Source organism: Barbus barbus, assembly GCF_936440315.1.
Source record: "Barbus barbus genome assembly, chromosome: 48".
Taxonomy (NCBI): Eukaryota; Metazoa; Chordata; class Actinopteri; order Cypriniformes; family Cyprinidae; genus Barbus; species Barbus barbus.
Genome location: NC_136726.1, coordinates 22,425,145 through 22,451,118, shown reverse-complemented (window position 1 = coordinate 22,451,118; position 25,974 = coordinate 22,425,145). Strand labels below are relative to the sequence as shown.

General features: G+C 35.0%; 2 protein-coding genes across 2 annotated transcripts in view; one reads left to right on the top strand and one right to left on the bottom strand.

Moving 5' to 3' along the window:
- itga11b (integrin, alpha 11b) overlaps positions 1-10,790 on the bottom strand; it is a 53,216-nt gene extending 42,426 nt beyond the window's left edge. The window contains exons 1-2 of the mRNA XM_079412021.1: positions 10,637-10,790; positions 2,359-2,470 (exon numbers count right to left, since the gene is read on the bottom strand). Coding sequence (XP_079268147.1) covers positions 2,359-2,470; positions 10,637-10,697 — 173 coding nt within the window. The 5' untranslated portion in view covers positions 10,698-10,790. The remainder of the gene's footprint in view (positions 1-2,358; positions 2,471-10,636) is intronic.
- A 5,446-nt stretch (positions 10,791-16,236) lies between these two features.
- Positions 16,237-25,492, top strand: coro2bb (coronin, actin binding protein, 2Bb; the record flags this gene model as incomplete). The annotated part of the gene is made up of 11 exons (XM_079411531.1): positions 16,237-16,437; positions 20,479-20,595; positions 20,674-20,823; positions 20,895-21,059; positions 22,267-22,383; positions 22,465-22,569; positions 22,651-22,747; positions 23,813-23,925; positions 24,058-24,148; positions 24,272-24,405; positions 25,373-25,492. 11 exons carry the CDS (start codon positions 16,237-16,239, stop codon positions 25,490-25,492), a joined length of 1,410 nt encoding a protein of 469 aa, XP_079267657.1.
- Positions 25,493-25,974: the final 482 nt, after the last annotated feature.

Sequence of the window (25,974 nt, the reverse complement as noted above, 5' to 3'; positions counted from 1 at the left end):
GTTTTCCGGTACAAATATTTCAACATTCTTAAATCAAGATTCATATACTTGAAAATAAAAATTACTAAGTTTTAAGTTTTTAAAATGACTAAATTATTAAGTTTTGTTTTCTGTAAAAAACCAAAAAAAAACAAAAGTGCGTTTATGCTTAAAATAAGAAAAAATAATCTGCCAATGGGGTTGGAAAAATACATTTAAATCAAGTTTATTTCGCTGACCCCCCTTTTTTTTCTTACAAACACACGGATTTTCACTTCTCAAGATGTTAACTGATGGACTGGAGTGGTGTGGATTACTTGTGGATGATTGTTATGCTTTTATCAGTTTGGAATCTCATTCTGACGGCACCCATTCACATCCATTGGTGAGCAAGTGATGCAATGCTACATTTCTACAAATCTGATGAAGAAACAAACTCATCTACATCTTAGATGCCCTGAGAGTGAGTACATGTTCAGCAAATGTTCATTTTTGGGTGAACTATTCATTTATGTAAAAGAGGTGCTTTTTATTTGGTGGAATTTAACAAAACATCCAGTCATCCTTGCATGTAAACAGGATGCACTTAGGTCTTGACTAAATCAACAGGGGGCAATTTTTTGAATAGTGTGCATAACTTAACATAATCATTTTAGAGATGCATGTGTTTTTAAGAACTAAAATATTTTATGCATTAGTGCATGAAGTAAAATAGTCCCTTGATTTGAAGTGACATTCTACAGAAATGAAAAATCTGCATTCCTCTTGGTTCTGCGCAGTAAATTGCATTCCAGAGGGAAGCGCGCGCCACGCGGTTTGTCTTGCGATGGGATGCACAGGAGGGAGTTTGAGAATTACAAGCCACAAAACACATACTTTCCAGAGCTTGCGCTCGCAGACGGGTCGAGACAAGTGCAAATACTTTTCACTTATTTACCTGTGCACATCAAAGGCCCCCAGGTTTCTCAATGCTCCATCAGTTCTCCATCAGTGATGACAAACCTCAGGATTAAACAACAGGAAGCTGACGTCCGGATTCGGTGGTTTTGGTGCCGTGGGAGTTTGGTTAACGATGTGTATTCTTTTGTGTACCTGGGCTTTTATGAGTCAAAAACAATACCCTGTGTTTTAAAGGCTGTAAAAACTGTGAGCATGTAATGTTTAGGACTAATTGATTAGCTTTAACATACTTTACGGTAAAGACTGGCTGGGTTACAGTAATGCCATTACTAGCTTATGATGTCACATTCTGCATAGCAGCAATTATACATGCACCTGGTCTTAAAATGTATGTTTAACATTGGGGTCTACCTAAATCTGATTTAATTTTATGTATATTAGTATATGCAGTTTCTCACAGAGTCACATACTCAGTTAGGCTTCATTAAGAGTGAAAAACTGAAACTTTCAAAACATTGATCCGTCAACTTCGTAGTCAACCAATCATGTGATTTGGGGGCGGGACTTGTCTGTTTGCATGACTGTTTCCAATAATAAATTGGTTGGAAATATTGGAAAATGATTGCAATAAAATTTGAAGCTACACACTTTTGTGCTGTAGAATAAACATTTTAAAATAACAATGATTAAGAAATATTGGCAAATATAAACATAGTGAAATATAAACTACTGGTTACCTTTTTGCAGCGGATCGTATTTTTAATAATGGAAAATATGGTTTGTTATTGACTCACTCGCTACTATGAACATATGTTGTTGTTGGTTGTCATTGTGAATGGTTTTGTTTACTGCTTATTTAATTTCCCATGACTTTGTGCAGATGCAAGTGAAGTACGTTGCATCGGGGAGAACCGCAGTTTGATTTACTTCAGTGAGAGCGATACGTCTTCCTGCTGGGAGCGTTTCAAGGTCGATTCTGAGACTGTGTTTGCCAGCAGACAGCAGAACCAGAACGCATTTCACAACAGCATTTCATTGGAAAAATATGATGGATGAAACTATGCAAGGATAAAATTATTGCTGAACTTCTACTTTTCTCTAAAATGTCTTGATTGTTTCTTCTAGGCAGCCATGAGAGCGAGCAAATAAAGAAGTTTCCGCTTAAGGAAAAAGTCAAACTGTGCTTAGATATGAAAGTCAGATATCTCAATATGAACTCAAACATTTCTCATCAAATGGTCTGAGCAGCTCCACATTCATGTTATAGTTCTGTACTCATACTGTGTGACAACTAATGACTCATTTGTATCTTTGTTTAATTACTCAGATATTTTAAAAGAAATATCTGTGAAAATGTTCAACTCTATGAAACTCAAACTGGGAATATAATTTTAAAGTTACCATACAGAACTGGTTTCTACTCTACTTTCTATGGTCTGGAAGATCTTTACAGATCAGTTTCTGAAGATGCGGTCTTACCATTTCTGCCCGTCTGCCTCGTGTTGTTGAACAGTATATCCAAACTGAGCCTCCTTCGAACCCTTGATGATTTTTGCATGTCTGGTGTCAATATTAAAGCAGGTCCGCCGCCCTGAAATAAACCCAAATAGCTTTTCAATTTAATTCATTTGGCTGTAAATGGATTAAATTCATGGTAAATACTTTACCATTTGTAGACTGTTATATGCTTCTATGCAAAACCATTGTTTTTTCATGCATCAGTTTTGAGTTTTTTTTTTTTTTTCAGGTAAATTGACTTCTTTTAAGCTAGTGGAAAGAAAATATCTAAAATACACATTTAAGTGTTTATTTTATTAGACTTTATTTACTTGCGTATGTAGATTTCAATTACAAATCAGACCTTTTCACTTCAGCTGTACTTAGATACACCAAACGTAACTGTGTTTTGTTTGTTTTGTTCTCCCCCATCTACAGTGGTGGCCAAAATGGTATTTTCAGCAGCTAAAAATGAGTTTAAGTCAGTTATTTCTATATTTTACTGTAGTGTGTCAGTTGGTAATATCAGTGTACATTTCCAAACATTGATTTTGCCATTACACTTTTTTTTGTCTGTATTTTCTGATATATGGAGTGATAAGAAGAGATATCCAAAATCCCCATACAAACCTTTACCTCTAAAAGTTCAACAACATTAAACAAAATTGATCTTGCCTTCTAATGTGAGCACTATAGTGATGCTTTTTTTGGCATAAATACTGTGAAACCGCAGCGCTCACATTGAGAGTCACTGATAAAAGGTCTAAATGCTCACAGAAGATGTTCACAGAAAGGGGGATAAAGTCTTGTACAAACAGGCCAAATACACACTGGAAAAGGAGATCAGAGTGGCAAAGAGGAATTATTCTGACAAGCTCAGGAACAAATTCTCTTCCAGCGATCCGGCTTCAGTGTGGCTAGGATTAAAGGACATCACCAGCTACAAAACACCACCCCCCAGCACTCTGGAGAATCAACACCTGGCAGACGACTTAAACGAGTTCTTTTGTCATTTTGAACGATCACCCCACACCCGCCCAGAACACCTCTTCACACAACCATTCACACCTCCAGCAACCCCTCTCTCCCCCACACCTACAATTCAAATCAGCGAAGACGATGTGTGCCAGGTCTTCAGGAAAAACAAAAGAAGGAAAGCACCTGGTCCAGATGGTGTGTCACCAGCCAGCCTAAAAATCTGTGCTGAGCAGCTGGCCCCCATCTTCACACAGATCTTCAATAGATCACTGGAGCTGTGTGAAGTCCCCTCATGCTTCAAACGCTCCACCATCATCCCCGTCCCAAAGAAACACAAAATTACTGGACTTAATGACTACAGACCTGTGGCACTAACGTCTGTAGCCATGAAATCATTCGAAAGACTGGTGCTGGCTCATCTGAAGGACATCACTGGACCCTTACTGGACCCCCTGCAGTTTGCCTACAGAGCAAACAGGTCTGTGGATGATGCAGTCAACATGGGACTACACTTCACCCTGCAGCATCTGGACAGACCAGGGACTTATGTGAGGATCCTGTTTGTGGACTTCAGCTCTGCTTTTAACACCATTATCCCGGAAACCCTTCAAAATAAACTAACTCAGCTCTCCGTCCCCACCTCCGTCTGCCAGTGGATCAACAGCTTCCTGACAGACAGACAGCAGTTAGTAAAGCTTGGCAAATTCACATCCAGCACTCGAACCATCAGCACTGGAGCTCCTCAGGGCTGCGTACTCTCCCCACTGCTCTTCTCCCTCTACACCAACGACTGCACCTCTAAAGTCCCCTCTGTCAAGCTCCTGAAGTTCGCAGACGACACCACACTGATCGGCCTCATCCAGGACGGTGACGAGTCTGCTTACAGACAGGAGGTTAAGGAGCTGGCTGTCTGGTGCAGTCTCAACAACCTGGAGCTTAACACACTCAAAACGGTGGAGATGATCGTGGACTTCAGGAGAAACCCCCCCGCTCTTCCCCCACTCACCATCATGAACAGCACCGTGACTGCAGTGGAGTCATTCAGATTCCTGGGCACCACCATCTCTCAGGACCTGAAGTGGGATATTCACATTGACTCCATTGTCAGGAAGGCCCAGCAGAGGTTGTACTTTCTTCGCCAGCTGAGGAAGTTCAACCTGCCACAGGACTTACTGAAACAGTTCTACTCTGCCATCATTGAATCCATCCTCTGCACCTCAATAACTGTCTGGTTCAGCTCAGCTACCAAATCTGACCTCAGAAGACTACGGAGGGTAGTCCGGACTGCTGAGCGAATCATTGGTACAACCCTCCCCACTCTCCAAGAACTGTACTTATCCAGAGTGAGCAAAAGGGCTGGCAAAATCACTCTGGACCCCTCACATCCAGCACACAACCTCTTTGAACTGTTACCATCTGGTCGACGCTACAGAGCTCTGAGCACCAGAACGACCAGACACAGGAACAGTTTCTTCCCTCAGTCAATACATCTCATGAACACTCAATAAATAAACGTAAAACACACAACTAATACATTATCCATTCACCACACTCACTGATTTTATTTTCTCATTTCTAATTTGCACATACTTGACCTGTACATACATAGTCGCCTATATTATATATTATATATTATATATTGTGTATTTCTTTTTTTTTTTTTTTGCTGCTTGTACATTGGTCATTGGCTATTTCTTGTTATTTTGTTTCATTACCTGTGTCCTGTCCTGTTACTGTCCTTCTGTTGCACTGTGGAGCTTCTGTCACTACAACAAATTCCTTGTATGTGTAAACATACTTGGCCAATAAAGCTCATTCTAAATGCTACAATATGTCTAAGGGACGCATATTCTATTCTTGTGCGATTCTAAAAGAGGCAGAATTTATCTCACATAGTGCACAAAGATGATAAACAGTCAGTGAGACCATGAAAGAACAGGAGGGAAAGATTGAAGCTAAACGCCATCGGCAGCACATATCAGAGGGAATGCTGCGTCCTGTGATGGTCTATTCACTTCTGGATGGACATTCCCAGACTCTGGATTTCATTTAAATGTTTATCGGGAAAGATCACTTGGATGGGAAGCAAGAATATGGGATCATAGAAGTGATGTCACATCGCCTCTCGAGTTTGACAGGAAAAAACTGGAAAAAGGCTCAGTCACATTTCCTCCATATTCTTCTCTTTTTCTCAGCAGGATGAAAAGTCCCAAAAAGAAAGAAGCCCAGGATGAAAAGTCATCACACTTAAAAAGATGCAGTGGCCTGTTGTGAAGCCAACAAAAAATGAAAATATGTTTCTCACATTCACAGGCTCATTGATTGTGGAATGCGTTTTGGAGAGCGTCGTTTTGTCTCTTTATAGACAAGAATGTTCTGGCTTCAATACAAGATATAATGGTGGTATTTGTGGTGTAATGTGCTACCACAGAAAATAATATTCACTTATCCATCAGATTTGCAAATCACGAATATGGGGTCATGCACTTTGAGGTTTTGACGTGAAGCTCTTTTTTTAATGCTTGAATGAGTTCTTCCAGACAAAAATGCTATTTGAACTCTGAAGCATACTTTTTGACAACTGATCTAGGCCATTCAAATTAGCTATTTGTAGGTCTAGTTGGCCCATTGGCTATTAACATCTCTGCTCATTTTAGCATGGAAGTGCCAAGAACATGCTGAACATTTTTGCTGGTGACCACTCAGTTCTAGACGGATATTTTTGAGCCAATCAGTCGTAAATGTCATGTGACCTAAAAATTTTAGAGCCACAGGAAAAGGACATCGGCACCACGTGAACACACGTAATCGCAAACTAGCGACTATTCTGTGACGTCAAAGACAGCAGATCATTCAGTGAGGGAGTAAATGATTTGTGTGTGAACTGTCCCTTTAAGTTTTATCCAGGTAGTATTTGCATGCTGTAATAGTGTTTATTACTCATTTGAATTAGCTTTTATTTTTACATACAAATTTCATTAAAGTTTTAGTGATTTTTAATGCACTTTAGTTTTTTTTTTTATTTCACTTTTAGTACTTCACCTTCAATATTTTTCAGCTAGTTAAGGCAACATTTCGCATTTACATTTTTTTTTATACATTTTTCATCTAATATTTATATTTTATTTTATTTAAGCTTTATTACAGTTAACAAAAAATATTTTTAGTAGTTTTAGTAAACAGTAACAACACTGGTTGTATTGAAAGCAGACTCCTAACTTGGGGAAAGTGAGGTGAAGCGGTAGTGAAGTCAGCCAAGATCTGTGGCTAAATTAACCCAGTTTACAATAGTAATGAATATAGAGAATGTTATGTGCTCAGATGCTCTGGATTCTTGAGAAGATCTGGTGACATTAGAGTCATTTTTCATGTGTGATTCACAGTTCACATGTGTTTTAATTCCATTTTAATTTAATACTTAAAAAAAATAAAAATAAATTGCCCCTTTTAGACTTGCACTCAATTCATTTACTAGCTGCTCATTTTCTTAAATAAACTAACTAAAACTATCTTTATTCTTTTTGTATTCTGTTTTCTTTTTATTCATTATATAATCCAAAAAAAACCTTGCTACGTGTACTGCGTTAAGCTAACTGTCATAGCACTTGCATATCATTGCTCTATTGTTGAATTTGATTGCTTTATTGTCCTCTTTTGTAAGTCGCTTTGGATAAATGTGTCTGCTAAATGATTAAATGTAAATGCAATGTAAAATTCAAACAGAAGCCCCAGCATTTCAATTAATTATTCTGTCTGGATAAAGCTGGTTGGTTTAGCAACACTCTAAAAAATGCTGGGTTATTTACCCAAATGCCGGGTTCAGCTTGTTGGGTCATTTTATTGGGCTATTTTTACCCAGGTGCTGGGTAGATTTTCTGTAACTAAATTGCTGGGTAGATTTTAACGCTGCTGAGTTAAAGTCAAAGCGTGGGCTATTTGAGTCCTCTTCAGGAGAAAGCGGTTTAAATATGTTCTCTAATCTCTGTTTTTGGCCAGGTTTTGGAGTCTTGAGCCCTTCACCGGCTCAGATTTCGGCGACACACCGGCACGAGAATTAGCACTATTTCGGTAAAAAGCGATTAGAGAGAACGGTTGAATACACTTAAATTAAAATGATATTTTATGTCTAAAATGTTTGTTAAATAAATTTATGTAATATTGTAAACTATGCTGTATTCACCCAAATAAATTCAATTTGTCTTGTATTTTGTCCATGTGTTCTTGCTTAATAATGAAAAAATGTAATTACCAGTCCATTTTAAGCCAGCAATACAATCATTTTTAAACAATAGTTGACTTAAATAGAACAACCCAGCATGTTGGGTAAAAACATTTAACCCAACCTGCTGGGTCAGCATGTGTTCTGCCCAATATTTACCCAGCGCTGGGTTGCCAAATAGCCCAAGTTGGGTTGTTTTTAGCCCAGCAAAATACATATATTTTGGGTAAAATACATACTTTTTAATTGCATTGAACAATTTTTATCAGTAGTTTTTCTGTTATGTTAAAAAAATCACACACACAAAAAAAAATCCAATTTAAAATCATTGAATAATTTTAATAATGAAAGTACAACCTATTTTCTCCAGCTTCATCTACCAGATTGTTGCACTGCATAATGGGATTGTCTTTCCATGAAGGATACCTGCAATGTTGCCTTAAAAATGGACAAAAAATCCTTTGCATAAAGACTGCACTTATGAAGCTTTAAAAAAAGCTACTGAAAACCAAACTTCATATTGAACTTAAGTTAAATTTTTTGCAAAACCAGCATGACTAGACTGGCAGACCAGCTAAAGCCAGTTTGGTTAGACATTTTTTGTATCTGTGTTAAAGAAAAGATGTGGATTTATCTCAGTTCTTTCAGACCGGCTCTGGCTTGGATGAGAAATGAATCCACGACCAACACTTCGGGCCAGAAATGAACCAGACATTACACTCACATGGCAAGTGACTGTGTAAGATTCCAGCATGGTAAAGTCGTCGAAGGTTTCTGGGAAAGCGCTCTTAAATTTGAATTATTGGACAGGTGGCTCTTCTGACTCATCCAAGTCTGATAGATATGGCCCAGGTCCCTCTTTAAATCTAATTTTTCTAGTTTTTTTTTTCACCTGTTTTATGATCCAGCAGGTGAAAATCGCAAGTCTAATCGCTTAATAAAGTAACAGCACACCTCTCCTCAAAAAAACACTCCAGACTGTGACATCCAAGCACACAAGAGGGCATAATTAGGTCAGCATCTCAAAACTAAATATTGGAAAAAAAACTCTGGTTTTGATTAAGCTGAAAGTAGGTTAAAATCTGTCAGATGGATATTATTTTCTCCTCATTGTTCATATCATGATATAAACAGGCTCAGACACTTCCGGTGTCATCAGCCAATCAGATCGCTGATCACGTGTTGACGAAAACGAAGAGAAACATCTCTGTAAGCATTAATGCATCACAGTGACATTATGAAATATGCTCCTTCTGTCACATGTGTTTTGAACTAAGGATTACAAAAGCTGGGTCCTTTTTCCAACGCATTCCTTAAAAATATCTTGCCTCAGACGTACTTTTTCCACATTGAGCAGTCTATTGTTTTTAAATGACAGTATTTTAAGAGTTCATGTTACTCAGAGATGCACGTAAACAATGTAATAAATCTGCGTCCTCTGCTGGGCACCACACGCAAACGCATGTATGTTACTGCAAATCAAATCATGCATTACCGAATGGCTCCTTTTACAGGACACAATCACAGTTTTATTCTTTCTGACTCGCTATGTATGCTAATTAAGCTAATTAAGGCTTGTAGCTACATAGGTTTGACTGCATTGTTACCAATTGCAACTATTTAAAATGTTACATTTATTTTTTAAAGATTATGAATATTGTCTTGGAACCCTTTTGGGAGCCACTGCTCTTGGAAATCCGTCTAGCTGAAGTTCTGGCAGGTCTAGTTTGGATAGATCTGTATTTATGAGCTAAGACTTGAGGTAACCACTTCTCAGCTCTTTAAAAATCCCTAACGGCATATAGATATTTCTGGGGATTCGGTTCGCCAGAATTGATCTTCTCTGCATACATTTATTGTAACCCAACCCATGTATGACATGTGCCCTCCTGTGTAGGTCCATTAGAAGAGCAAGTGCATAAGTGGATCCAGATTGTGTGTTTGATCCAGGAACTAGATCCTTCCCGTAAAAGTCCATCTGGATGAAGGTCACAGTTTCTCTAGAGTTCCTCCATTATCAACCTGACGTTCCCAGAGCGGTAACAAAAATGTGTTCTTAGAACGTTTTGTTAACGTTCCATTTAAGTTTTGAAAACGTTATTTTGGAACGTTTTAGATGTTTTAAAACGTTTTTGCTTGATTATGCAAGCATTATGGAGCGTTACATTTTATCACGTTACAACGTTACGTTTGGTGTTACTTTTGAATGTTCTGAAACAAAAAGTAGCATTTTAAAAAAGATTAGACGAACAACCAACTAAAACGTTTCAGAAAAAAAAAAACGTTCCATGAACAATGTATAAATAATGTTTTTGTGCTAAAGTTTTGAAAACATTATTAAAGACCAATTATCTTTGAACGAACGTTCTGTTTATGTAAGAATGTTTGTTCATAACTTTGAGAGAACCTTGCCAGAACGTTCCCTGTTATTTGCGATTCAATTTATTGAACTTCATATCAACTCATATTATAAGCCCCAAACCGCAAGCAACTTTTGCAAAAATAGGCTACCTAAAGTATAAATATAAATACAATGCAGCATATTTCAGAACTTATAAAGCATAGAATTTTTGAGTTTCATCATGCTTGTTAAATAAAAAATAACCTATAGAATATCTCAAAATAATATTCTAGACAGAGTAAGATTAAAATAAAGAGCAAATCAAGACTTTTGCCTAAATATCCACAGTTTTTTCCTGAGAAAGATCCCAGTAATCTCACATCAGTCTCCTCAAGAGTTTCAGATCTCAAGAATATCTCAAACTGCACCAAGATCTCAATATAAGCTTCTATATTTCTCATGAAATAATCTGAGCACCTTCACATTCATTTTACAGCTCTCTATTCTTACTGGATGACAATTAGTGACTCATTTGGAACTGTTTCTCATGAGGAACCCTGAAAGAAAACCTGGAACCAAAATTAATTTACTTATTTGAGATTTAATCAGATTTATCTCACGTGTGAAGACTGTTTTGTCCTCAGACTCTAAGTGCACTGACAAACATGCTTGCGTAAACTCACATCCCCCCTTAACACTGACACACACTCACACACACTCACCTGGCATCAGAGCGGCGACGCACAGCAGAAAGATGCAAGTGTACTCCATACGTTCATACATGAATAGGTCAGTGTGTTTGTGTGCATCAGGTCATCACAGCAAGAGCAGATAGTCGGGTCTGATCGAGTCCTGAACCGCAGCAGAACTACATCTGAGAAGGAGGAGCTGACAGCTGTCTCGAGGAGGAGGAAAACGGTGCGACCGTCCTCAAACACAGAGAGAGAGTTTGAGGCAGATACCTATGCTTCTCTTGTAGTTTCCCACATACGTAACTGCTCTTAAAGCTGCTGTATCTCTCTCTCCAGATGTGTAGCTGTGGAAAATGAAGTTCTCCAGCTCTCTGGACTTCACATCTGTCGGAAAACACTACACACGTTGCTGCCAGAACTTCCAGAATTTCCACTCCATGCATTCTTTAAAAACCCCAAGAAATCAAAATTGTGGCTGTAGGTTTATTCTCTTGTGGCATCAAGCTTTAAAACACATACTTTGGGGAGTTTTGAATCTATACACGTCATGCATTAATGCACCACCGGTGAGTAGGGTAAAAAAAAAGCTAATTTTAAGCAAACTTATAATTCTTTAAGTTTAAATAGTGATGCATAATCTATTTTCATTTTCTTACATTTCCAGAATATAAATCTGAACACTGGATGAAATACTTGTTTGATTTTGTTAACATTTTGGATATCTATTTTTATCACACAATAAATCAGCAAACACTGTCATCAGCCAGAGAAAAAAAATCACCATGTATTAGTAATAAAATGTTAAAGACATCAGGGGAATAATATATGAACAAACCCCTCTATAAAAACCTTCAGGATATAGATAGGAATAAAACGGCAAAGTTTGGTGTATGTAAGTGCAGCTAAAGAGCAGAAACAAACTGATTTGGAGAAAGCTGCCTTTAACAATATGCATTGTATTTGAAAATAAACTGCAATAACAAAATCAAACAAATGATATATGAACAAACCCCTCCATAAAAACCTTCAGAATATAGATAGGAATAAAACTGTAACTTGTGATGTAAGTGCAGCTGAAGTGGAGAAACAAACTCATTTTGACAAAACAACTTTTAAAGATATGTATTGTAATTGAAATCTACAGACACAAGATTAAAGTGCAAACATGCACTTAAAAGTGAACGGTGCATGCAAAAGCAATGTTTTTCCCTAAAAGTGTCTTGCTTCAAGCTAAAACCTTTGAACCAAAACAGTGCAATGGCTAGTTTCTGGTATGGTTTGTCAAACGTGGGAAACCGAAGTAAACAGATGGTGAGGGGATATAAAACAGCCACCACACCAAAGATGCTGCTGATTAGCCGTTCACCTTCATGCTGTGACTCAGTGCGCTTAAGAGACTCCAGACGTGACGGGATGTTTGATACGCCAGAATAACAAAGCAGGAGCTGATTAACTGCAGACAAGGTCTTTGCTGTAATTCTTAGAGGAATTAACTTCCAGTGCACAGGACAACTGAAGTGCAATCATCATTTACTCACACTTGTGTCATTTTCAAACTTTATGAGTTTCTTCTGTGGAATACAAAAGATGTAGTCCTGAAAGGACATAAATGAAAGTATTCAGGAATCTCCTGAAGTCATCTGATAGTTTAATCTGAGGAACAGACACAAATTTATATCAGAATTCAAGGTTTTTATTGTGTTTTTTGTTCTTTAATTGTATACAGTATGTTAAATAATTGTATTAAACTCTATATTTTGTATCTTATTCTTCTTTTCCTGTCATCTAAACTTCCATTCAAAAGATTTTTTATGTTTTTTAAAGAAGTCTCTTCTGCTCATCATACAGTAAAAACAATAATATTGTGAAATACAGTTTGAGATAACATTTTTCTATTATAACATACTTTCAAATGTAAATGTAATATTCTGATTTATAATGTTTTAATTATATTGCATATTTATTATGCCCCCCCCCCCCCCCATTTTTAAATACAATAATTTAAAGATATATGATTGCAGTAAGACAACACTGCATAAAACATTATGACTTTCAAATAATCTATCTTAAATATGATATTTTATCACTTGTTTTAAGTATAAACTAGTTCAAAAGTTAAAAATCTTTAATTGCATGAAGAAAACGCTGCATAAGATATTAAAACTTTAATGCATCTTTAATAGGATATTGTTTTCAAAGTAGGCAAAAACACTTAAATTCAAGATATAATAAAAAAGATGTAATGGAAACATGTAAATATCTTAATGTTGTTGTCTTGTTTTAAAGATTTTTAGATATTTTAATTGGACAGGTAAAAAAAAAAAAAAAAAAGACTAATAATTTTTGCCAAAACAAGAAGTGATTAAGGAACTGGAAAGCCATGAAAATATCTGGAATATGGATTAGCAGACGTCAGGCCACTATAAAGTTTTAAATATAGATTTTGTGGGTGTGATTCAGTTAATAATGTTCACAGCCAAAAACTGCTGCAATTAAACCTGCGTTAAATTAACTCAAATGAATCAGATGTGCTAAAATAACATCAAACAGAAGTGAAGTCAGTCTGAAACATGAGGTCATCGGTGTCTTTATTACAGTAAATCCTGGGACAGGAAGGGTGTCATGGAGCAAAGCTACGCAAAGTTTGGCGTGGATTTCGTTCATCTGGGCCAGACGGCATGAAGACCAGACAGAGATGTCTTTGCCAGATCAGGTCTGTTTCACGATTAACCCTGGAAATGCATGTGTGTGTGTGTTTATGAATGCATGTGTTTTACAGACGTGTGTGTTTGTGTGGAATATGTATATATATAATATATTTTTAGTAGTTTTCAGCATGGCAGATGCTAGGATAGTCTGGGTGGTTGCTAGGTGTTTTCATTACGTTTGGCATCCTTGTGTCTCTGTTATATTTTTTCTCATCATTTTGCCAGTGTTTGTTGTTTTTTTATATCAAATTAATTCGGTCTGACATGAGCATACAACTCATTATGAAATAATTAATACAACTTCAAATGTATTTTATTTGTAAAAATATTATATCATGATTTAATATACAGATTATTTGATTATATTATGAATAAAAATATAAAATTAATTTATATTGTTGATAAGAGATTTTTATTTTAATAATATTTTTTAATTTGTTTATTTATTACTCTTCTCAAACTTAGTCATGAGGAGTTTTCATTAAAAAAAATTCACCAGCAAAGATGTGATTTGCAACTATTGGCAACACTGCTGGAGATTTATATAATTGCACTTTGTGACAACTAGCCCTTCGTTTACTTTCCAAAAATCTAAAACATTCAATTTTATTCACAAAATACGTTTAATTCCACAAATGATTGATTGTTTCCAGTGGCTGGTGTTTTATCTCACGGGCCAGATGAGGGCATCAGATCAGTTTTGATTTGTGTCCTGATGACATTTAGTCATTTAGCAGAGCTTTAATTCAGTCCTTGATTAGATATTGTCAGAAGGACATACTTTAAACATTATAAAAACTATAATGAAAACTCTCTGGGTTATGAACAGTACGCCCAAAACATCAGCTGAATGCATTTCTAAATGAAGCTTTCATCTCTTAAACATCAAGGTTACTTAAGTACAAATCAATGTTTGGAGTCATTCTTCATAATTCACCCCATATTTAACGCGGCATTTTACATTCTACTGTCATGAAATTAATGAAGTAAAAAATCTATATTTTGACCCTTTTTCTGCGAGATGCACCTGTGAACTGAACATGCAGATGTATCCAGCACATGTTAAAGCGGATCAGAGTTTATTTCAGCGCGACAGTCAAACCCTGCATTTGTTATATAATCACCAGAGAGAGAGAGAGAGAGAGAGAGAGAGAGATGGAGAGAGAGAGAGAGAGAGAGAGAGAGAGAGAGAGATGGAGGGAGGAGTCGTGTTTCCAGCATGTGTGTTTGTGTTTGACTCACACACTCAACAGCAGCAGCAGATGTGTGTCATTTACTCTCTCTGTCTTTCTCTTCATTAGTTCAGCAGCAGAAGATCATTTGGAGCTCAAAAAGAGCAGATCTTCATGACCAAAGTTCAGGTAAGACGACTGACATGAGAGTTTGAATGAAGATGCTGCATAGAAATGGTCAGGATCTAGTTGAGTCAATGGCTGAGAGCAGGATTCCCAGAGAAAATGTAAAGAAAATCATGGAAATGAATAACATTTTTATTTTTTACTTTTATAATGAATATATTTTTTTGCACAATTCTTTTATTAATGAAACGATTATATTATAATTTCAAAATACAACTAGTTTATAATATGAAAAGCTAATGTTTTTATTATCTTATTTTTATAATTAATATATTTTATAATTTTTAAGTCTCATATTAATAGCATGTTTTCTTTTTCGTGAGTAAAAAGAATATAGTATGATCTAATATAAATATATTATGAGATTACAGTATATTATGGATAAAGAAATTAGCTAGAAATGCATATTTTTTATTTACTGCACAGTATCACCAATTAAATCCTTATTATTGATAAGTTATACACAATATTATTAGAAAGATGACCAAAGCTTCAATATTTGACTTTATTTTGTTATATATAATGCAAAATAATATTCTTGTCTTGATTTGTAGTGAAAAATATTTAACCACCAACATTTTTCTTGTTTTAAATATATAACTATAATAAAATATTTATTAATGGGGTAAAAATAATAATAATAACAATCTGAATTCAAGTTGTTTTGCATAGCAAATGCATCTTGTTTTAAAGACGAAAAATACTGATTAAAAAGTTTTTTTTTTTTGCAGGTATTAAAATGTGAAAACAAACAACTGGGAATGTGTGTGAAATCTTTTCTCTTTCCAATCTAGTCTATTACAAGCACATAAGTGAGTTAAATAGTGACGGTTGTGCATTCTGTGTTGCTCATGTTGTCTTTATATGAAGATATGAATATAATTCACTTCCCTTCTTGAGCAGAGGGTGCGGATGGATTCCCATTGTGTTTGAATCCCTGAAGATTCGGTTCGAGTCGGAGTGTGTTTGTGTTTGAGAGCAAAAGAAGGAAACACATGGGGGCAAAGCAGGAATTGAGCTGAAACAATAGCAAACAATGAAAAGCAACTGACTCAAACAAAAACCACAGGATGAGAGAATCACACAAGAGTCAGAGTCAATATTAAATGTGTCATTTTTGCATTTCCATGTGATTATATCACACTTTTTAGTGACTGTTAGTCAGGTTAGACTTATAAAGGAGCGAGAAACATTCACTCTGTGTTTCTCTTCATCTGCTATATAGGGTGCATGAGACTGAAGAAGATTATATGTAGCAGATCTTTCTTCTGCAAATCCTCCAACTCATTAATTGGAGTTGTCCGCCCGAATGCAACGTCACCCTCTTGAGAGAGAGAGAGAGCAACACGAGGGAAAATGGGTCATGTTCTCTGTTTGATCGCTGACGTTAGAACATGTGGGATGTGGCAGCTGTCAAACTCTGCATCCTGCTATAAACCTCAGACGCATTCATTAAACAGAAACCTGCAAGAGCTGCTAACCTGAGTGCTCATCATGGGTTATGTGTGTTATTGGTGCTGCTGGTTTAGTCTGTGTAACCAGTGATTTCTCACTGTGTTTGTAGATGTCGTGGCACTCCATGTACAGAAGCTCCAAGTTCCGGCATGTTTATGGAAAAACGGGAAGCAGGGAACAGTGTTACGAGGGAATTCCCATCACTCACAGCGTCCATGACAACCACTTCTGTGCCGTCAACCCCAAATTCCTCGCCGTGGTCACCGAGAGCGCGGGAGGAGGAGCGTTCCTCGTTATCCCGCTTAATAAGGTAGAGTTAATAACACCTAACCATACTCTGCTTACCAAAACAGCTGAAGCATAATCCTACTGTGTATACTCAACTAAGCATAGCCATACTGTACATACTAAAATAAACTAGACTGACTAGTCTAACAACTATGCAATTAAAGCACAATAACAATTCTGTTCAAACTAAAATTATTTTAACCATACGATCAATTAAAGTGTAGCTGTTTTGTCCATATTAAACTAGTTATACCAACTATTTATCTGAAACATAACCATACTGTGCATACTAAAATGATTTCAACCATTCAATCAATTAAACCATATTCATACTGTTCATACTAAAATAAACTAGTGTAACCAATCAAGGTGAAATCATAATGTGCATACTAAAACAAACTAGTTTAGCCAACTTTTCAGCTGAAGCATAACCATACAGTGCATGTGCACACTAAAATAAACTTGTTTAACTAGTTATGGGACTAAAGCATAACCATAATGTACAATACATCCTCAAACAAACTAGTTTAACTAGATTAACCCACTATGCAACTGAAGCATAACCATACTGTGCATATTAAAACAATCTAGTTTAACCATCCAACCAATTAAAGCATATTATACTAAAAGTAACTAGTTTAGCCAATCAGTTAAATTAAAATCATACTGTGTATTTGCAAACATACAAATTTAACCAAATATTCAAATTCAATTTAACTGTACTGTGCATATTAAATCTAGTTCAACCATCCAATCAATTAAAATATATTCATACTGTTCATACTAAAAGAAACTAGTGTAACCAATCAAAAATGTAACCAAGTGTAACCAGTGTAACCAACCATACAAAATGAAATCAAAAGTTTAGCCAACTTTTCAACTGAAGCATAACCATTATGTGCATACTAATATAAACTAGTTTAAACAACTATTCATCTGAAACATACGGAGCATACCAAAAATAGTTTAACCATCCCATTAATAAAACATAGTCATACTGTACATTTGAAAACAAACTAGTTAAACCAATTTTCCAAATGACGCATAACTGTACTGTGCATACTGAAACAAACTAGTTTAACCAACTATCCAAATGTATTGTGCATACTACAACATTTTAAACAACCAAATCATTGTCATACTGTGCATATGAAAACAAACTACTTAAACAACTTTCCAAATGAAGCATAACTGTACTAAAACTAGTTTAACCAACCAAAGTATTGTCATACTGTGCATACTAAAACTAACTAGTTTAATCAACTCACCACTTGAAGCACAACTGTACTGTGCATAATAAAACTAGGTTAACCAACTATAGCATAGTCATACTGTGCATACTAAAACAATCTAGTCTAACCAATCAGTTAACACTTAATCATACTGTCCATGAAAACAAACTAGTTTAATCAACTATCCAACTGAAGCATAACCATAGTGTGCATACTAAAACAAGCAAGTTTAACTAACTTTTCAACTGAAGCAAAAATGTACTGTGCACAGCTAGTTTCCAAATGAAACAAACTAACTTTCCAAATGAAGCATAACCATACTGCGTACAGCATACTAAAACAATCTAGTTTAACCAACTTTTCAACCAAAGCTTCAGCATACTGTGCAAAACTGAAACTAGCTTAACCAACCAATCAAAGCAAAGTCATACTGTGCATACTGACACAAACTAGTTTAACTATTCAACTGACTCATAACTATACTGTGTGTACTAAAACAAATTAGTTTAATCATCCTATCAGTTAAAATGTAGTTGTAGTCTGCATACTAAAACTAATTTAACCAACCAAGTGGTGTAATCATACTGTTCACAGTAAAAAAAACGTCTTCCACAAAAGACTAGTTTACCAAGTGAAACATAATCATATAATCATAGTCATACCGCCCATAAAACAAACTAATTTAACCCAATAAGTGAAGCCAAATCTTACTGTGCATACTTAAACTAGTATGACCAACCAACCTAATGCAGCATAACCATACTGTAAATGCTAAAATTAAATATGGTAATTTAACCAACCAACTGGAGCATAATCATTTTGCCCCTATTACAACAAACTGGTTTAACTATCCGATTAACTATAGAATAACCACTCTGTATATACTGAAACAAACTTGTTTAATCAACCAGTGGGAGCATAACCATTCACTAGGCAAAAGTACTAGTTTATCCATCCATCCAATGAAAGCATATCTGTACAACGCACAGTAGAACAAACTGGTGTAAGGTTTTGGTCTCAGTACTATCACAGTAAAGTTGTTTAACCAGTGATCATGTGCAAATGCCATTAGAGACAGTAGTAATCCATAAAGTCGTGGCCTAATGGTTAGAGAGTCAGACTCGTAATCCAAAGGTTGTGGGTTCGAGTCTCGGGCCGGCAGGGATTGTAGGTGGGGGGAGTGAATGTCCAGCGCTCTCTCCACCCTCAATACCACGACTGAGGTGCCCTTGAGCAAGACACCGAACCCCCAACTGCTCCCCGGGCGCCGCAGCATAAATGACTGCCCACTGCTCCGTGTGTGTGTGTGTGTGTGTGTGTGTGTTCACTGCTGTGTGTGTGTGTGTGTGTTCACTGCTGTGTGTGTGCACGTTGGATGGGTTAAATGCAGAGCATGAATTCCGAGTATGGGTCACCATACTTGGCCGTATGCCACTTCACTTTCACTTTCATAAGCGTGTGTTTACAGCGTTTGGAGGATGTATTGATGTCAGAGTCTCTCTGGGAATGAGAGATGGTTGCGGCTGGTACAGATGCTCAATCAGCCCTCTGTTAGACTTCTGATACTAGTTAGTTCAGTCCTCAAGTGCACACACTCTACTGAGGCAAAACCACATCAGAAATGTGTTTTATGAAACTTAAGAGAATGTAGTGAATCAAATGATTTACTGTTAGCAACTGAATGCTAGTTAAGTTAATGTGGCTGCTTAGATTTCTGTGAAGCCAGAAAGGATAGTTTGTAATGCCACCTTCTAGAAATAAGAACTTAAATGTAGAAAAAGAATTTAAATATAAAGAGAGAGAAATAAAAAGACTATAAAACAATGATTGCAGGGTGACAAAAAAATACAGTTTAGTTAACACATATGGGGTAAGTTGTCACAGTTGCACAGTATTCTCATAAAAGTTGAGAAGAATACCTTAAAAATGCAATACCATCTTCTCCAGCATATGCGTATTAAAATTTGTATTTAAATATTGCTATTTAATTGGCTATTTTAATTTAGACATTTTATTGCCTATTTGTTTTTTCAACCCAATTTAAACCGTAAAAACAATTATGAAACATGAAATACAGCTTGAAATGCATTTAAAAATGAAAAATATGACATGCAATAAATAAAAAAATAAAAATAAAACCATTGTTTAGATCAAACAAAAATGAAATAATGGAAACACTGATTTCTCACTTTAACTAATGAATAAAGTACATATTTCTATTTAATATTTATTTGAATGTAAAATTATTCTAAATATTATTTAGCTGTAATTTATTTTTCAGTTTTAGTAACTTTAGTATTTCAACCTACCTACATATATTTTATTTCAATAAGTTTCTAAGGCGATATTTTAAAAGTTTCTTTTTCATTAATTTTTAATAATTTTAAATAAAACCATTTTATGTTTTCATAATTTTTTATTACATTTTTAAAATGAATTGTTCATCTAATATTTATATTTTATTTTATCTTTATTTAAATCAATGAAAACTATGTAAATATGTTTAATCTCACTTTAACTAATATATAAAGTTTAATTTTACAGCATATAAAACCTATGTGACAACTTGCCCCGACCTCACATTAATGAACGAACACTGTTATAAAGTGACTCATGTCTTAATATATGTCAGTGTTGTGTTATTATGTTCACTTTTACCTCACCGATGGTAATAATAGCATATGAGAATGGAATTTTTTGTCAGATAAAATTAACTAGATGTTACCAACATACAACACCACTGCTAGAGAAAACGTTTGACTACTGAGATTTAGACAACTTTCCCGTGTGACAACTAGCCCCGGTCTAAATATGAGCTCATTGTCTCTCAGCCAGGGAGAATAGACCCTCATCACCCAAAGGTCTGCGGCCACCAGGGCAGCGTGATGGACATCAAATGGAGTCCGTTCATGGACAACATCATCGCATCCAGCTCCGAGGACTGTACGGTGAGAATCTAACCGGTTAACTGTGATGATTATGGCAACGACATTTATGCCAATGCAGCCGTGACCTTTGACCTCCAGGTGAGAATCTGGCAGATTCCTGACGGCGGTCTGAGGAGGAATATGACCGAAGCTCTGATGATCCTGATTGGTCATAGCCGGGGGGCGGGGCTTATCGAGTGGCATCCCACTTGCAGCGGCATCCTGCTCAGCGCCGGATACGACTGCAAGGTAACCACGACAACCAGAACTAGCTCTAACTAACCCGAAGTGACCTGAATGACAAACCCATGATGTTACAGATTCTGATCTGGAACCTGGAGGAGGGCGTGGCTGGGAAGATGATTGACAGCCATCCAGACGTCATCCTCTGTATGTCCTTCAACACTGATGGAAGTTTACTGGCCACCAGCTGTAAGGATAAAAAACTGCGCATTATTGATCCACGTTCAGGGAAAGTTCTTCAGGTGAGAGCAGACGTCATATACCGCAAACCATATGTATTTGGAAATCAGTGTTGTTTTTGTATAATTCTGATTATAATAATAAAAAATAGAATAAATGTTTTTGAATTATAATTTTTATAGTTTTTATAAATAAATATTTGTATTTTAAAATAAATAAATAATATTTGATATTTTTTTATGTTATATTTAGATTATATTTTAACCACAAGTGCTTAATTACATATATTATGTTGAAAATAAATTATATTTGTGCGTTATTCTGATTGGTGTTGCAATATTATATTTATTAAAAATATTATTTTTATAATAAATTAAAAAATATATATTTAATTAATTCATTATATTTTAATTGTCATTAATCTAATTTGGTGTCATGGAATTAAAATATATCTATATTTTAATTTAAAATAAAAAATGATATTTTAATTTTTTATTTATATTTTAGCTACACATTATATTTAACTGTACATGTCTGTTTAATTAAATATATTATGTTGTAAATAAATTATATTTTTGCGTTATGCCAATTTGGTGTCACAGAATTATAATTTTATTTTTATTTTTGTTTATAATAAATATAAACAATAAAACATATTTTAATGCGTTTTAAAATAAACAGTTCTATTATATAATGTAGTTAGTATATAAACATAAACATTTATATTATTATATATTAATAAAATATATATTATTTAAATAAACAGTTCTATTTTATATTTTTATTTGATATTATTTAGATTTTTATATTAACAACATAATATTTTAACTGAACATGTTTGTTTAACTAATTCTATTTTATTGGAAATAAATGTCATTTTTGCATTATTCTAATTTGGTGTTGCTAAATGTTATTTTTATAATAAACATAAAAATGTTGTATTTCAATTAATTTGAGTTCATTAGATATTCTGTATTTTATTTTTAAATTTTAACTATACATTATATTTAGCTGTGCATGTGTGTATAATTCAATATATTTTGTTGGAAATAAATGTTATCTTTGCATCATTCCAGTTTGGTGCCACTAAATTGTAATTTTTTTATATTTGTATATTTTTATGATAAATACCAAAATATCTGTATATTTTAACTAAAATAAATATTAATTAAAAAATATATATTTATTTTTAAATGTATATTTTAACTGTACGTGATATTTTAACTGAGCCTGCTTGTTTAATTCTGTATAATGTGTTCATCCGAACAGGAAGCAGACTGTAAAAGCAGCAGAGTGAACCGCGTGGTGTTTCTGGGTAATCTGAAGCGTGTCCTCTCCACGGGCTTCTCCAGGTGGAACACTAGACAGATTGCATTGTGGGATCAGGTAGGGTCTAAACTGTTTAATGCCACTAGGCCGACTAGAATAAGTCAACAAATTCCTTAAGACATGTGTGTAAACATGCAGGAGGATCTGTCCGCTCCCATCACAGAGGAGGAGATCGACGGGCTGTCCGGTGTCCTCTTCCCCTTCTATGATGCTGACACACACATGCTTTATCTGGCCGGGAAGGTGAGCGACTCTCCATTAAGATAATCTGAATCGTGCAGAACTGTGGGTCATCTTACTGTCGAGATCGTCTCACATCCACAGGGAGACGGAAACATCAGGTATTATGAGGTGAGTGCTGAGAAACCCTTCCTGCAGTTCTTGATGGAGTTCAGATCGCCGGCTCCGCAGAAGGGTCTGGGTGAGTTCCTGTCACCAAAAACATAAACAAATTACCAGTTAAATTAAATATTCTTGATGCAAAGTTCAATATCAAGGCAAAAAATTTAATGCTAATGAACACATTTCATTTATTTTATCATCGAATTGGTTTAGTATTAAAATATTAGTATAAATATTAATAAATAAATTGTATGGTGTTTCCCAATTTTTCAAGCATTGCTTCAGTTATTATTAAGTAAAATAAAATCTATAAAAAACAAAAACATAAATATTTTTTTATTTAAAAAAAACAATCAAACTGAAAATAAAATACATGAATAATTAAATAAAATAAATGAAGTAAAATATATATAGTATAGTGCTGTCAAACAATCACGATAAGTTTTTGTTTACATAATACTTGTGTGTGTACTGTGTATATTTATAATGTATATATAAACACACACATACAGTACATATTTAGAAAATATTTACATGTATATATTTATATTCATATAATTTATAATATATAAAAACATATAAACATAACATGTTTTTTCTGAAATATATACGTGTATGTGTGTGTATTTATATATATATAATAAATATACACAGTGCACACACATATTATGTAAACAAAAACGTATTATATTTTGGATGTGCTTAATCACAATTAATTGTTTGATAGCACTAATATAGTATAATATATATAGTAAAATATCTTACTTTAATTTTGTGTGTAATCTGCTCTCTTGACTGCTCAAGACAAATTTCTCCTTATGGGGACAATGAAGAAAGAAATTAAGAAATTAATGAATGTATAATATAATATAATTAAACTAAATTAAATGATATGGTGTTTTGCTTCAGGTTATTATTCAAATAAAATAAAATTTTAAAGAAATAGAACAATGGAAGTCATTTTGACAATAAATCGAAAAAATGGGAACCATAAAATGTAAAATAAAATAAATACAGATTTTTTGTTTTATTATTTTATTTTATATTTGAATTAGTTTATTTAATACCGAAATATTAGAATATATGAATAAACTTATATGATAAGGTGTTTTCCAATTATTCAAACATTGCTGATGGTGTGCAGGAGTGATGGCTAAACGCGGCGTGGATGTGAGCGAGTGTGAGATCTTCAGGTTTTATAAGCTGGTGACTCTGAAAGGTCTGGTGGAGCCCATTTCCATGATCGTCCCACGCAGGGTGAGCAAAACAACCAAATCAGTCGTCATTATGTGAGGAACAGACTGAAACCATGCCATTATGCACTAAAAAAAATCAAACCTTAAGTAATGTTTTCAGCAGTTTTGCATGTTTTATCTGTGTGCGCTGCAGTCTGAGACGTACCAGGAGGATATTTTCCCCATGACGGCGGGCACAGAATCGGCCCTGTCGGCCGCTGAGTGGCTCAGTGGGATTGACAGAGGTGACAATCTTCATGTACAGTATTTTAAAAAATAAATGGATAAATGAACATGATCTGAATTCATTAATATGTCTGATCTGGACAGATGTGTGTAATGTCATCTGTGTGTGTGTATTTATACAGGGCCGCTGCTGATTTCTCTTAAAGAAGCATATAAATATCCAAATCCAGCAGGTCTCAGAGCATCTAAACGGGACAGACGGACAGTGAAGGGCATTGATCTGCTGGAGAGCATTTCACCAAACACAGACAAAGAGGTGTGGGTGTGTGTGTGTGTGTGTGTTACTGTTGGAGATTTGTTGCACTTCTATGAAAGAAGTCTCTCTGGCTCACCAAGGCTGCATTTATTTGATCAAAAATACAGTAAAAACAGTAAAATTGTGAAATATTATTATAATTTAAAATACATGTTTTCTATTTGAATATATTTTAAAATGTAATTTATTTCTGTGATGCAAAGCTGAATTTTCAGCATCATTACTTCAGTCTTCAGTGTCACATGATCTTCAGAAATCATTCTAATATGCTGATTTACTGTTACTTTTTTCTTCCATGTGATAAAACCCATTAATATATATTTATTGCCATCTTAATATATATTATACTGCCATCTGATGATGAAACAGATGAAGCGCATCTACAGATGTGCCTCATTAGCTGCTTTCCCGTCTGGTTTCTGTGCTTGGACAACATGTTATTTGATAAAGCTTTTGTTCTGTGCATTTTTCACTGAAGTATTTTTAAATTAACCAAGTAAATAAGCAAGTCTCATGCGGGCTTATGCAAAAACTGTAACTGATATTCAAACATAAAGTAAATGTGCTTTTATAGATGAATAATGTGTTATTAATAGAGAATGAATGTGTTTTTGTGACTATTTTGGGGTCTTCAGATCAGACATTATAAATGAGGTATTTTTAGCAAAACAAATCCAGCTTTGATGCAGCACTTCAGTGTGTTTCTCATCACAAACTTTGGTAGCGTCACACTAGAAATAATATTTCATCTGTTTTGTCTGCTTTTGATTTGATTCTTTGACCAGCTGCCTTGAGTTTAAGTTTGTTGATTTATTCTTTTAATATGGGATTTTAACTTTAAATTGCCCATAAGAGGGAGTTTTTCTAAGAAGCAACATCTGATCCAGAAGACTCCATTTGCTCTCTACATAATTATTTGATGAAAATAAAGTGAGATATTAAGGAGATTTTTCGGTCTCATATGCAGCTCCTGAAGATGGTCTACAAGCAGCAGGATGAAATTGGGAAACTCAAAGATGAACTCGGAGAAAAGGACAAGAGAATCCAACAATTGGAGCTGGAGCTCAAGAACCTGAGAAACACGTGAAAAACAGCAAAACAGAGCTGCTTGTTCGAGTTGTTAAGGTTACACTTAAAAAAGTGCCGCCTAAAAAAAGAGTTGTTTTAGGATTTTATGGAATTGAATAACATTATTGAAGATGGATGTATGCTGTCAGTTGTGGTTTTAAAGGGACAGTTCACCCCAAAATTTAATTCATGCATTATTTACTCACCCTCATGTTCTTCAAACCCATATGCTGATATTTTTCAATATGGTCATACCGGTTTAAGATGACATATTTGGTAAGTATTTGGATGAATTTTCATGTTTTGGTGAACTCTTTCTTTAAGATACTGATGTACAAATGAAGTCTTGATGTTTACAAGTGATTATGGTTCAGACAGAAGTGCTTCTTCATTTGAAGCATATGAAGTTCTTCAGGTTGTTTTCCAGCAGATGGAGCCAGAGGAGAGAGCAAACTCATCTCAAAGCCTTAGTCTGCTCTCTCTCTCTCTCTCTCTCTCTCT